The 15,000-nt window shown below is 47.8% G+C and overlaps 1 protein-coding gene across 13 annotated transcripts in view; it reads right to left on the bottom strand.

The window, feature by feature from the left end:
- The window catches only part of LOC123498571 (regulating synaptic membrane exocytosis protein 2-like), a 99,045-nt gene that overhangs the window by 37,861 nt on the left and 46,184 nt on the right, over positions 1–15,000 (bottom strand). For 12 of the 13 annotated variants that reach the window (XR_006672724.1, XR_006672726.1, XR_006672725.1 and 9 more), the window contains exons 6-9: positions 14,263–14,442; positions 13,939–14,072; positions 13,128–13,258; positions 11,862–12,027 (exon numbers count right to left, since the gene is read on the bottom strand). Coding sequence is in view for 5 of the 13 variants with exons in the window: in XM_045245790.1 (XP_045101725.1) it covers positions 11,862–12,027; positions 13,128–13,258; positions 13,939–14,072; positions 14,263–14,442 (611 nt within the window). In the remaining 8 variants the exon portion in view is untranslated. Of the gene's footprint in view, positions 1–4,894; positions 5,305–9,267; positions 9,557–11,861; positions 12,028–13,127; positions 13,259–13,938; positions 14,073–14,262; positions 14,443–15,000 lie in introns of those variants that run through there. The other variant, XR_006672731.1, reaches the window with a different exon arrangement.

The raw sequence follows: 15,000 nt of genomic DNA, 5'->3' as shown, positions 1-15,000 counted from the left end.
GCATACGTAGCAAGTTGTTGGCGTTGAATGGGTAATATCTGGGGCGGTGCGGTGGCAGCTCAGCCTGGACGTAAAAGCAGCAGGATCCTCAGAGCTCCAAGGGGTCGGTAAACGCGGTGATCCACGAGGGATTAAATGGAATTCCCCGGGGGCAAATACCCAAAAGGGAGTTAAGGGGAGTTAAGACGTGAGGGAAATGGGAACTTGCAGGAAGATTGGGACGTTCACTTCCATAAGCCCCACCTTGACTCGAAAAAGACAAATCGCTCCATAAAAAGTATGCTGGAGGAGGAAGAGGAGGAGGAGGCGGCGGCGGCGGCGGCGGCGGTGGTGGTGGTAGTGGTGGTGGCAGCGGCGGCGGGCGGAGGAGAGTGGAGCAAGACGCGGCTAGGAGTACTCGGACCTGATCGATCTGAGGGGCCAAGTGCCACTGAGGCGGAGACGAGTGTGGCGCCACCGAGGACCGTCTGAAGGTCTACCTCTAAGAACAAGGTGCCGGGCAAAGGCTGAGGGAATGCACGGGATACAAAAAGACATCAAAGAGGAGCATCTTCAGGGGCGGCAGACAGGGGGCGGGAGCGCTGCAGATGCCGAGGAGGAAGGCTGCAGTAGTGAAGACGTGAATGTGTGCCACTTGTATGGAAGGAAAGTATGGAGGAGGAGGAGGAGGAGGAGGAGGAGGAGGAGGAGGAGGAGGAGGAGGAGGAGGAGGAGGAGGAGGAGGAGGAGGGATGGGAGGGTGTCTCTTGAAGCCATAATACAATAGAGGCCACCATCTGGATCCCTTACATGTTGGAGAACCGTACACACACACACACACACACACACACACACACACACACACACACACACACACACACACACACACTATACCAACTCAGCCATGTATTACTAACTCATCTTCCTCCTTCACCTCTAAGCATTCGACACGAGCGTTTGCAAACCCGCCATGTGAGAGAGAGAGAGAGAGAGAGAGAGAGAGAGAGAGAGAGAGAGAGAGAGAGAGAGAGAGAGAGAGAGAGAGAGAGAGAGAGAGAAAGGGGCGGACAAGCGGGCGGGCGGGCGGGAGCAAGAGAGCGGCGCCCCGTGCATGACTCCCTCTCCCCAAGCCGAGCACCGCCACTTACCAGGTTAGCTTTAAGCCCGCAGGGAGGCGAAGGCTTGTGGCGTTACAGGGGCGCGGCTTCAGGTCTTAATTTGGGAGGCTCCAGGTCTTTGTGGGGATGAGATTCTGGTCTTAGCGGGGGTGACCTTGGCTCTTACGTTAGCTTCGGAGCCTTGGAGAGGGTAGACTAGGGTTTTATTGTGTGTGTGTGTGTGTGTGTGTGTGTGTGTGTGTGTGTGTGTGTGTGTGTGTGTGTGTGAGAGAGAGAGAGAGAGAGAGAGAGAGAGAGAGAGAGAGAGAGAGAGAGAGAGAGAGAGAGAGAGAGAGAGAGAGAGAGAGAGAGAGAGAGAGAGAGAGAGAGAGAGAGAGAAGGATTACCGGAATATTCTTGGGGGCCCTAAAGAGGAGAAAAGAGCCAAAGTGTAAGATTTTCAAATAGCAAGCGGCCGCGGGGGAAGGCAAGCGGAAGAATGCAGAGAGACACATATTCCGCTGCGAAGGGGGATTACAACATGCAGAAGAGGACCTACATTAGCGAGGCCTGGCTAGTGAACAGCAGGAGGAGCAGGTGGTGGAGGTAGTGGTGGTAGCAGTGGTGGAGGTGGTGGAAGAGAAATGGGGAGAGAGAGGAAATGGAAACAGGGACTTAGGGAATGGAATGATGATGAACGTAGAGGCACAGAGGTAGCGGGTAACAAAGAGACACGTTGGCCTATAATGAGGTAAGCTGCTTCACTGCGTTACTCGACACTTCCCCACAGCTACTACTACTACTACTACTACTACTACTACTACTACTACTATCATAAGAGCGATGATGAGGAGAGATTGGATAAAAATGAGGAAAAGAAGACGGTGATCATGATATGGAAGTGGGTGAGAAAGAAATGGAAGAACACAAAGATAGAAAGAAGGAGGAGGAGGAGGAGGAGGAGGAGGAGGAGGAGGAGGAGGAGGAGGAGGAGGAGGAGGAGAGGAAGAGGAAGAGGAAGAGGAGAAGAAGAAGAAGAAGAAGAAGAAGAAGAAGAAGAAGAAGAAGAAGAAGAAGAAGAAGAAGAAGAAGAAGAAGAAGAAGAAGAAGAAGAAGAAGAAGAAGAAGAAGAAGAAGAAAGAAAAAGAAGAAGGAGGAGGAGGAGGAGGATAGCTACGACGATGATGAGAAAGTGGGAAAAGAAGAGAAGCAAAACAGTACGGACAAGGATGATGACACACACACACACACACACACACACACACACACACACACACACACACACACACACACACACACACACACTGAGAAGACCAAGAGAGCGTTTTTCAGCGTGCCAAGTGTAGGTCTCGAGATGAAGCAGGCAGGAGAGAGAGAGAGAGAGAGAGAGAGAGAGAGAGAGAGAGAGAGAGAGAGAGAGAGAGAGAGAGAGAGAGAGAGAGAGAGAGAGAGAGAGAGAGAGCGCTACACACACTTCTTTCTCGTATATATCGTTAAATACTGCAATCTGAGGTCACGCCACTTGACCTTTCGATCTCGGGTTAAGGTCAAAAGTGCTCCATGAATCCTTACCGAGATCCTACATCCACCTACTGCATATAGATTCTTATCGTATCCTCCTCCTCCTCTTCCTCTTTCTCTTCTTCTTCTTCTTCTTCTTCTTCTTCTTCTTCTTCTTCTTCTTCTTCTCCTCCTCCTCCCCCCCCTCCTCCTCCTTCTTCTTCTCCTTCTCCTTCTTCTTCTTCTTCTTCTTCTCCTCCTCCTCCTCCTCCTCCTCCTCCTCCTCCTCCTCCTCCTCCTCCTCCTCCTCCTCCTCCTCCTCCTCCTCCTCCCTCTTGTACATTGCGCATTATTCCATTCTATATCCTTCAAGTCTAATATCATTCCAGTTGAAACCTCAAAATTTTCTCTGCCTCTTTTTTTCAGTAATTTGTTGTTTGTTTGACTATGAGTATCGTAAGTTAATATCCTTCAATCTAATCCTAGTACTACCGTATTCTCCTATATCCTACTGATTTATTGTTTTTACCTGACTTCCTACTACTACTACTATTACTACTACTACTACTACTACTACTACTACTATTACTACCACCATCACCACCGGTCCTTCCTTCACCCTGTGTCTACCTTCTGCATGTAAATCCTCTTAGGTTCTCACGTTCCTCCCTCACCTTCTGCTCATCTTTTTTCCACACAGGTCTACTCTCCGCGCCTCGTGTCCCCTCTCCCTCATCTCCTGTTACATACACCATAATACATTTTACTTTCACTTCCTCCTCCCCTCCTCCTCTTCGTACTCTTTCTCATTCTCCACGCTCTCTATTCTACTTCTTCTGGTTTTTGTCCTCGTCCTCCTAAGTCTTTTCGTTCTGATCCATTTTCTATTTCTACTCCTCATCCACTACCTTATCTTTTTATATTTCCTTTTTTGTCGTCCTGGTTCACTTTTTCCTACTCCTCTTCCTTCTACTTTCTGTTCTGGTCTACCTACAAATCATCTTCCTCATAATCGTTCTCCTCCTCTCTCTCCTAGCCAGTTTTCCTCCTCACATCACCAATATACTGGGAATCTAAACACACTACAAACACCACTGTATCTCCTCCTTCAGCTCACTACGACGCATATTCATTTTCGTTACCGCCACTTCTGTCAGTCTCTCGTCATTACCACTACCACCACCACCACCACCACCAAAATCATCAACAGAATGCTTCTCCTAGCGTTTGCCACAAGTAATGCCAATAAACACCAGGACTAGAATCATTAGTTGGCATCAGTACTATATATTTCTACTTGGCTTTAAAGTTTCCGCAAGTCAGAATCATAGCAGTCGTCTTTATATTACGTTTTCTGTGGTAAAAAGGACTGTGTTCGGTGTTGAGCGTGTTTACAGGGCGCCACCAGTCTTTCTCTAGGGCGTTTATGATGGATGGTATGAAGGGCAAATGAGCGGCAGCAGTAGCCATAAAGAAGCGGATGTAATATTGTAGAGATGGGAATACAAAGGAATGATAAAGTGGAATGTATGTACTGGGGTAATACTACAAGAATTCACATGTTTGAAGAGTATTGCACTTGTTCCTGGCACTGTTGTTGCTGCTGCTGCTGCTGCTGCTACTACTACTACTATTACTACAACAGGCAATACAAATAATAATGACGATAACACCAATACGATAACCATATCTAAGAATTGAAACGAACTTTGAATGGAAATTTGAATGAAAAAAGACAACCTCCCCAAACAAACTAAAGCGAAAAACGAAAAAAAAAAACACCCTGAAATGATAATCATAAATTCCTGAAAAAAATATTCTTAAAAAACAAAGACCTTGAGCTCTGAGCTCGTTCCGTAGGGTAACGTCTGGCTGTCTCATCAGAGACTGCAGCAGATCAAACAGTGAATTACACACACGGTAGCTCAGTGGTTAGAGCGCTGGCTTCACAAGCCAGAGGACCGGGGTTCGATTCCCCGGCCGGGTGGAGATATTTGGGTGTGTCTCCTTTCACGTGTAGCCCCTGTTCACCTAGCAGTGAGTAGGTACGGGATGTAAATCGAGGAGTTTTGACCTTGTTGTCCCGGTGTGTGGTGTGTGCCTGGTCTCAGGCCTATCCGAAGATCGGAAAGCTCTGAGCTCGTTCCGTAGGGTAACGTCTGGCTGTCTCGTCAGAGACTGCAGCAGATCAAACAGTGAAACACACACACACACACACAGAGAGAGAGAGAGAGAGAGAGAGAAAGAAAAATAATCAAATCATTATCAAGGGCGAGAGTGAAACGCAACACTGGCGGCGACGAGGAGAGTGTCACTACCTTTCTCTTGGAGGCGGAGCGCTGAAGGAGGTACTTCCCCAGATAGTACTGTTGCCTGCCGGTGTGTGCGGGCATGCTGAAGTCAGGAGAGGGCCGCCCCGTGCCGTTCTCTACCATCCTGGCCTCTCATGGGCGTGCGGGCGTGGCTGGAGACGTGGTGGGAGCCTCCTGGACATGGCAGTGTGGTGGAATGTTTACCCCATGCGTCGCCAACACCCGCAGTTTGATTACTCCTCCCTTTCCTGATCCTCTTCCTTGCACTTAACTTCCGCTTCTCCTTTTCTCTTTCCTACTTTTCTCTTTCTGTCTCTTATGGTTTCGCTTCCTCGCACAGTCGATTGTTTCTCCGTCACGGCTTCAGCGATGCGCCCTCCAGCCCGTGCCGTCCCTCTGCTGCCCTCTGGTTAGGCCTAAGGCGAATAGGCTTTGTGAGATTCCGGACGTTTTTATCGGGACAACTCCTCCCGGCCTCACCTTGCCTTTATTTTTATCAGATTTTTTTTTTTTTTCAGTGTTTGTTTTCTTACTATTTTGAATCGTATGAAAATCAGTTCGCTACTTTATTGTGTTCATGGGTGAGGATTTGCTCTCGATGAAATGTTCAGCGTTTTGCTCAGGTATGTCGCGCGATCGAACGAGTGAGCGACTGGCGGACGCTTGCTCGCGCGCGCACACACACAGGCGTATACACACACTAGCAATTCTCGTGCACTCCAATGTTAACATGGAGCCAAAGAAAAAGAAAAAGAAAAACAAGACAACCGCAAGGACGCAACCAAACCAAGACAGCTGGGAGTCTATACTTAACCCACTTCAATTAAAGCAAAAAAAAAGAGAAGAAGAAGAAGAAGACAAGGCTCATTTTCCCCCCAAACAAAAGCCAAGCCATTAACTCCAGCGTAAGCAAGTGGTATTTTAACCAAGCCTAAATTAATTAAGTCTCTCTCTCTCTCTCTCTCTCTCTCTCTCTCTCTCTCTCTCTCTCTCCGGAATACTAAAAGCAGAGAGAGAGAGAGAGAGAGAGAGAGAGAGAGAGAGAGAGAGAGAGAGAGAGAGAGAGAGAGAGAGAGAGAAAGCGCCCTGACTACCGTTCCTTCATTCCTTCTATTACTCCTTTCCTCATCCGTTCTTTTCTTTCTCTCCAGCTCTACTATCTTCCTCATCTTCTGCACCTTCTTCCCCCTCTTTCCTATCTTCCTTCCTCCGCCAACGCAACCTTCCTAGGCCACCTCCCTTCTTCTCTCTATATATCTCTTTCCTCCCTCCCTCCCTCCCTCCATCTTCCCCCCTCCTTCTCCCAATCTCCGCCAACACAGCCTTGTCTTTCTTACTACCTCCTCTCCCCATCCCCCAGTCTCTCTCTCTCTCTCTCTCTCTCTCTCTCTCTCTCTCTCTCTCTCTCTCTCTCGTCCATGTTCCTTACTCCCTATTTCCTTCCTTCTTTCCTTTCTACCTTATTTCTAATTCATGTTTTTCTTTTCCCTCTCTCTTTCTCCATCAATGATCTCGCTTCTCTACCAAAGCCTCCCACTGCTCTCTCTCTCTCTCTCTCTCTCTCTCTCTCTCTCTCTCTCTCTCTCTCTCTCTCTCACGTGGTCCAGCGGTCCCTTATTGACTACTGACTGGTGTTGGGCGTGGTGATCTCTCGGGGTGATAAACATGATTGTGTCACTTGCGACTATTCCTGCACGTGTCCTACGCAATGATGCCCCATAGCTCAGTGAATATCGAAGCTCTATCTATACAACACCTACAATTTAAGCTTGGGGTGTTATATTGCTAGTCTAAGTAAAGTGTGTAAGAGTTCAGTGGTGTTCATTCATATTTTTCTGTGTAAATCGCATCTCTCTCTCTCTCTCTCTCTCTCTCTCTCTCTCTCTCTCTCTCTCTCTCTCTTACATACTACTAGTAGTATTACTGCTCCTGCTGCTGTAAGTATGTCAGACTGTTGGTTGTGAAGGAGATGGAACGAGAGAATGAGTAGTGAACTGTCATTATGTCCCTTCTCTGGCTAACTCGTCCTGCTCCATCTTCTGTTGCGTCTCTCTCCTTATTTCCCTTTATTTGTGTTTTTGTGTGGCCTACTGTTGTAATGTTTCTGTTTAATTTTCTTCTTCCTACTCCTTCTCCTCTTTCCAGTTCTCGTGTTCCTCTTCCTGTTACGTTTTCTTTTTATTCCTTCGCCCTCTATTTTTCTTTTTTTTTTTTCTTCCCATGCTGTCCTGCCATCCTCACATTCCTCATTCTTCTTCCTCTCATCTCATCATCATTCCCTTCCATTTCTTTTTTCTCTTATGCTTGTCTTCCCTCTCCTTTCTCTTCCCTCTCTCACTAGTCATTAGCACCCATGCCTTTCTTTTCATCACCATCCTTTCCTTCTCCATTTTCCCTTTTCTCTTTCATCACCTCAGTTTCACCCATTACGCCTCTCCATTCCCATACTTTCATGTTCTCTTACATATCCCTTTTCTTATTCTCTCTCTTCCCCGATATTTCCACTCTCACAACCTCCTCGCGCTCTCCCCTCAGTACTTTTATCTCTCCTTCCCTCGGTCGCCCACTCTGCCTCTCTCCCTCCCCCCTCCTTAGTGCTGCAGTGACCAGGCGCCAGTGTAGGTAGCATCTCACGTCTGGGTCACCGCCAGAGGGAGGAAGAACCGCAAAGCCTGATTATTACCTTCCGAGAGAGAGAGAGAGAGAGAGAGAGAGAGAGAGAGAGAGGGGGTATTAAAGCTGGAGTGAAGCTGAATGAAGCCTCTGACCTAACGTCTGAGTTTGGAGGGTTTCCTTGCTTCCGGTGTGAGAAAATAGTCTTGTTCTCAACTCAAAGGGTCTCTCTCTCTCTCTCTCTCTCTCTCTCTCTCTCTCTCTCTCTCTCTCTCTCTCTCTTTCGATTAGTGGCAGCCAAATTTCACGCATTACAATTACGTAACAATTTTCTCCTAATGAAAGTGGGAAGTAAGGCCCCGGAATATACGCGGTCTCGAATGCAATCGATGCAAATACCTTTCCTAAGAATAAATATTTACATCTGCATATATACATTTAATTTTCGTGCGCGCGCGCGCGTGTGTGTAGTAATTGTAGTAGTAAAGAAGGGAAGGCAGCGGCTGTCCGTACCTCGTTTAACAATGCTGGTGAACTCATTCTTATAATATATGCAGCGCTATTATGTTCTATACGTGTCCTCATTGCTAAACACACACACACACACACACACACACACACACACACACACACACACACACACACACGAGTAGTCCCTCCATCCCTCGCCATCCACTTCCCACCTCCCCCCTTCCCCTGCATACCCACCCCGTCTCCTGGTCCACCCTAGGTAAGCAGCCACACCCCAGCCGTCACCTCACCCTGCGATACCCCGCCTCTCTCTCCCCCTCTCTTCTCCCTTCCCCTGCTTCCCCCGCACACTTACGGGCCGCTCCACTCCCTCCCCATCCCCCAACAAATGAATACCACACCCTTGGCAATACCTCATGTCGTCGCCACACCCCACGTCCTCCCCAACACATCTCATCCCCCCCTCTCCACACACACACACACACACACACACACACACACACACACACACACACACACACACACACACACGTACTCCGGTCTCATACCAGCCACACCCCAATACCACACGATCTTGATAGACACCACACTACATCAAGCAAACTCGTTGCCTCTTTAGATTAACCATGCAATGTTATGTAGTCATTGAAACTGTCCTGACACACACATACAGACAGACGGATATACACGAACACACGGACACTTAGACCTCAGAGCCACACCCTTGCCACTACCGCCCTACCAACTCTCCAAAGCTTCGGATTCCTAACACTAGCACTAACAACATACAACCTCACTGCTAACACCCATCTGCTTCTCTCCACTCACCGCTACCGTCACAGCCTTCCCACAGTCAGCACTCCTACGCGATTATTGGCATACCTCTTCACCATTTCACCATACCACCACCACTGCTACTACTATCATAACTAAACCTTCCTCAACACCACAGCTGTCAATGTCAAATATTCCCATGTCACTATCATTTTCCCTACCATCACCACAACACCTCGCGCCCTGAACAACTAAGCCTAACATATCTATCATACACGCACACGCACACACACGCATACACCCACACACTTTCAGCCACGACCACCACCGCCACCACCATCACACAAGCCTTGCGTCGTCCACCGCCCCGCCAACCAGCCCACAAAAAATCTTTAAAGCCCTTGGTCCGTGGGTGTTCGTGTATGGAGGCTCACGCTCACCACCACCACCGTCCCTCCGTGTCACACTCCGCGCCGCACTTCCCCTTCGGGCTTCAAGTGAAACAGTTCGCGCTACTCGACCTCGTTCCGTCCAAGTTTGCCTTAGTGTGATGCGGGACCAGCTAAGGCAAATGGCTAAACTGCCGCGGCGGACGTCTCGATTCACACAGCAAGGGTGACCATCTACAACTGAGGACGGGAAGCCGGCGGGACCCCTCAACCCTCATCGCTGGTTGCCAAACGCTGCCAGACAACCAACGCGTTTATTGATGAATATTTTCCCTATCTCTCTCGCTCTTTTCTCTTTCTCCGTCTCCCGTAGGTTTTTTTTTCTTTTTTTTTTTTTTTGTAATGTCTTGCGGATTTGCAGGAGACATGAATCAGGTTGGAGCCAAACCTTGCCGCCTCAGAATAGCGATTGAGGCTGACTGGATGAGAAGTGAACAGACAGGTGAAGGCAGGTGAGGAAGGGAGGGGAAGACACGGCGGCCTCCTCCCGACGAAGTAGTGCCTGCCTGCCTCCACACCACCAGGGAAGGCAGTCCGGGACACGCCTCACCCACTCGCCACCACACAACAGACGATGCGTGAACGCCATGTATGTCAAATGACCCACAAGACGGCGAGCAGGCAGGTGGCGGGAGACTCAAATAGAGACGTGAATGCATACCGATCCATACCATGTAAATGAAGCCACGTCTATCTCTTTTTAATGCGACCGTACAGACAACAATATCGGGGATGATAATGATGGTTGTATTATTCCTATTGTTGTTGTTGTTGTTGTTATCATTACTATTATCATCATTATTATTATTAACATTATTATTACTTATATTCACTGCTACTACCGCTATCATCACCACTACTACTACTACTACTACTACTACTACTACTACTACTACTACTACTACTGCTACAACTAACTACTGCTGCTGCTGCTACTACTACTACTACTACTACTACTACTACTACTACTACTACTACTACTACTACTACTACTACTACTATTACTACTACTACTACAACAACAACAACAACAACAACAACAACAACAACAACAACAACAACAACAACTACTACTACTACTACTACTACTATTACTACTACTACTACTATCGTAAACTGGAAAATCCTTGAAAAAAGGTAGTGAAACGTGAATGAACTTTACCGTAGACTTTGACCACATCGGAACTTCACTTTAGCGAGGTTTGGCTACTTATAAGAAACACAAACACGAGAAAAGGACACGGGAATGAGATAATCACTTGGGAGAAGTGTTAACAGTTCTGAACACAAAATCATGACGTATGTTCATCGTTACTACCCCGTCATATCCTACCAAGACTATGGACCACATTCTGAAACACTTCTTGGCCACCTCTCCGATACATTCTAAATACTCGAAATGAAGTGACACGAGTTTTCTTAAGGGTGTTCATATAGTTGAAGTGATAGAACATCAAACTTTCTACATTATTAAACGGAGAAAATGTCTTGAAAACCGAGACTACTCATTTTTGTGGGCTTTTAGAATAGTCATGGTGAGAGAGCAAAGTGCTTTACAATACGGCCATAAGTGAGATGCATGGCTTGATCTGGCGAGCGCTTCCCTGCCCCTCGTGTCTCTTCTGCTGTCCACCACCACCACCACCACCATCACCACTACCAGGATGACCCGCGCGCCGCCACAATATTGACCACCATCAGGCCGGTGCATAATTCACGGCCATAAAGCTTGTGACATGTTACGTCTTATCGCCGCCAGCTTAGGTGTCAATAGTGACCCCCTCTCTCCTCCCCCTCTCCCCCGACCGCACCCCCTTTTCATCTCTCTCTCTCTCTCTCTCTCTCTCTCTCTCTCTCTCTCTCTCTCTCTCATCTATAGATATTTTCTAGTTATTTTGATAGTGCTTTTTGTGAAGGTATTGTTATATTCCCTTTATTTTGTTCCAACGTAATAATAAACACGCACGTGCGCGCCCGCGCGCGCAGCACACACACACACACACACACACACACACACACACACACACACACACACACACACACACACACACATTATTGATCTTTCAGAAGTCAACGCCTGAACAATTGGAAAAACAAATGTAATGAAATAATTACTCCCTTCCTGCATATAGAATAGTAGTAGTAGTAGTAGTAGTAGTAGTAGTAGTAGTAGTAGTAGTAGTAGTAGTAGTAGTTATAATAATAATAATAATAATAATAATAATAATAATAATAATAATAATAATAAGACGAAGACGAAGAAGAAGAAGAAGAAGAAGAAGAAGAAGAACAATAATAATAATAATAATAGCACCACCATCACCATCAACAACAACAATTCCTCTTTAAATCAGCCCCCAATTACAAAAAGCCACACTAAACAGACAGATCCGGAGACACAAGAAAGATACAATCGGCAATAAAATCACCAGACAAACCAAACGAACCAGAGACAAATCAGATAAACAACAACACGCAACAACACCAAACCAAACCCAACAACTTCCCACCATGAACCAGTGATAAAAAATGAGGAAGCAGCTGCAGCACACATCGAGAGGCACAACCGTAATGGGATGCCACCAAGAGAGGAACAAATCACACTCTCTAGAGACCATGGCGCCCTCCTCCCTGGTCCCACATCCCCACCAAACACCCGGACCTACCTCTCCCAGGAAGTCGTTGGCGCCGTATCTGTCGTAGTCCCAGACGGTGATCTCGAGGGAGCGGGTCTTGAGCTCGGCACGACGCAGCGGACAGTAGTAGAAGGACTGGTTCCAGCGCGGGTCCAGGGTGTTGGCCACAGCCTTGGTGCGGCGTTTAGACTTCTCGCTGCAGGGGTGGGGAGGAAAGAGGCCATGTATGCGGCTTAGTACACGTGCGGTCAAGTGTAAAGGGATACGTGCATAGGTGTGTAGGGAAGAGTATTTCTGGCATGTGTTAAGTTAGTATGTCTACCACTTGGTTTAGTTTATTTTAGAGATGTATAGATCGGTAGATGGATAATAACAGTAACAACTTAGCGTTACTTGTCTCAATTCATATTTGTGTGGGTAATATTGGGTAACATTTAAAGTATGTATTGTTCCTTTATGAATTAGTTGGTCTGCCACTCAGGGTTCGGTGTTAGTCGTTTCTTGTCTAATAATAATAAATACACTATATTGACACACACACACACACACACACACACACACACACACACACACACACACACACACACACATACACACACACACACCAATCTACAGGCGTGGGTTCGAATCCCACTAAGGATCTCTCTCTCTCTCTCTCTCTCTCTCTCTCTCTCTCTCTCTCTCTCTCTCTCTCTCTCTCTCTCTTTCTCTATCTCTCTCTCTTTCTCTATCTCTCTCTGACAGTGTGCAGTTACTGTCCCTCCTGAGCAAGGGTAAGGACTGTACGGCGCATGTGAAGCCTCAGCTTTACCATGCAGGATCTCTAGACTCTTTTCTGGAGAGTAACAGTTGATTGAGATCATGAAGAATCTGAAACACACACACACACACAAACGCGCGCGCGCACACACACACACACACACACACACACACACACACACACACACACACACACACACACACACACACACACACACACACACACACTAGTAGCCATGAATCTCGTTACAAAAATAAAGAAGTAACACCCGTGAACTGAACAAAGATGTACTGATGTCACGGCTGGAAGAGTGGCAGAGTGACGGGCAGACTAGGAACGTGTTGAGTGACAGGAGGACAGGGATGGAAGGGCGCCAGTAGACTTGTTGACCTAAGAAGACAGTGATGGGCAGATCTTTGTGTGTGTGTGTGTGTGTGTGTGTGTGTGTGTGTGTGTGTGTGTGTGTGTGTGTGTGTGTGTGTGTGTGTGTGTGTGTGTGTGTGTGTGTGTGTGTGTGTGTGTGTGTGACGCCTTACCTTCGGTCGGGCAGCAGGAACATCTTGGCGTACGGGTTTCTTGGGGCGCCGTTTGGTCTCGGGGGCAGGTCGACGGCACTCACAATGGTCACGACGAGCTGTTGGTTCATGGGGTCGAACCACAACTTGAGCTGCAGGGCGACACAATACAGGGGAGTGTGACAAGTGGCAGAAATAGTAGTGGAACTCTGAGTTAATGGTAGAGATAGCGGTGTGGGCACAAGGGGACATCATACTGCGGCAGGCTGGAGTCACAGGCGAGATGGCGGTGTGGGTGGAAGAGAGAGGGGGACCAAGCCAGTCTCTAGTACAGCCGTGACTCTGCCGCAGCAGCAGTAGCAACAGCAGTAGCACTCCACCGCCACCAAGAGTCGGCGGGGTTAGATAAATGAAACACAGGAAATGGTGTGAGTACGAACCCCATAGGCAAACAAATAGTATAATCCTCTCTCTCTCTCTCTCTCTCTCTCTCTCTCTCTCTCTCTCTCTCTCTCTCTCTCTCTCTCTCTCTCTCTCTTTCCGTGATGACGTTTTCATGCCGGCGAGAAGCAATCCACTGCCGCCTCTGTGGAAACACGAGGTCAAGCAGTACTCTCCTACGTGGCCAGAGGGAAGTGCCGCGAAGGGATATACCAGTACCTCCTCTCTCCATTTTTCACGCAGCAAGTGGCGGGAACTGCTCGTGTTGGGATTCCAATGCATATAAAACTTAAGTCGGAAAATAGTAGTCAAATAGTAAAGGCTTGCAAGAGACCGAGGTTAGCGGGGCTGTGTACGTGGCGCCACATGCAGGGCCAGCCACCCAACTCACCTGCAGCTTGCCGATAATGGAGGGGGAGTGGGTTCGTATCCTGAAGGTCTCTGGCGAGCCTGGCGAAGTGATGGTGACGCTGGGTCGCCGGTCCTGCCGCGGCTCGGGCAACCTGCGGGGCTCGTAACCTTCGCCTGAAGAATAGACAGTGTTGGACGTGATTCTCAATTTGATATTTGTAATGTCTGCTCTCTTAAAATCATCATACTCTAGCATTGATATCATTGTCTGCTTCACTACACACACACACACACATACACACACACACACACACACACACACACACACACACACACACACACACACACACACACACACACACACCTTTGGGAACAAGGCCAGTGAGGGTGTGTCGTCTGCCCCCTTGTCGGTCGACGTCCGACAGTAATCTCGATACCATGAGTTCGACCTGTGGCTCCTGGCGGGATTCTGAGGTGATTTCAAACACCTCCTCAAAGGACTTGCCTTGCAGGGAGCGTCCATTCCACTCCAGCACCTCGTCCCCTGGAAGCAACAAGCGAAGAAAGGGAAATCATCACTGTGTTTCGTGCACAACTCTTCAGAATCTACAGAAGAATTATGTCAAGCAGATCATGAAACTATGTTTGATATCTATTAGAAATAAATATCACAAAATCAGAAAGGGTATCATAAAAAAAATCAACTTGATCCATGAAAATCAAGTTGGAGAACAGAAAAAAGTATCAAGGTCAGAAAGGCTTTATTTCATGGCTACAAAATATCAATCCGTTAGTGGTAATGGAGTATCAAAAACACAGCATACTATAATCTTTCTCTACTCCTTTTTAGATGCGCGGCGTGCCACACCCAGCAGTGTCCAGCTGGTGAGGCTGTGCCGGTGGTTCACCTCCATTGCCGCGACACACACCACCTCTCAAAACACACCTTCCGCCCGAGGCTTTGCTCACCTCTTCTAAATAAGGAAGCAGGAAGCAAAACATCAGAGGCGCATTTCTTCCATGGGGAGCCAAACAATGGGCCTCACCCTCCAGGCAATTACCACGCCACCCTTTGATGACACTACCTTACAAAAAAATCATT

The sequence above is a fragment of the Portunus trituberculatus genome, chromosome 48, assembly GCF_017591435.1.
Source record: "Portunus trituberculatus isolate SZX2019 chromosome 48, ASM1759143v1, whole genome shotgun sequence".
NCBI classification, from domain to species: Eukaryota; Metazoa; Arthropoda; class Malacostraca; order Decapoda; family Portunidae; genus Portunus; species Portunus trituberculatus.
The sequence above is the reverse complement of the archived record's forward strand: the minus strand, read 5'-3'. Positions and strand labels throughout refer to the sequence as shown.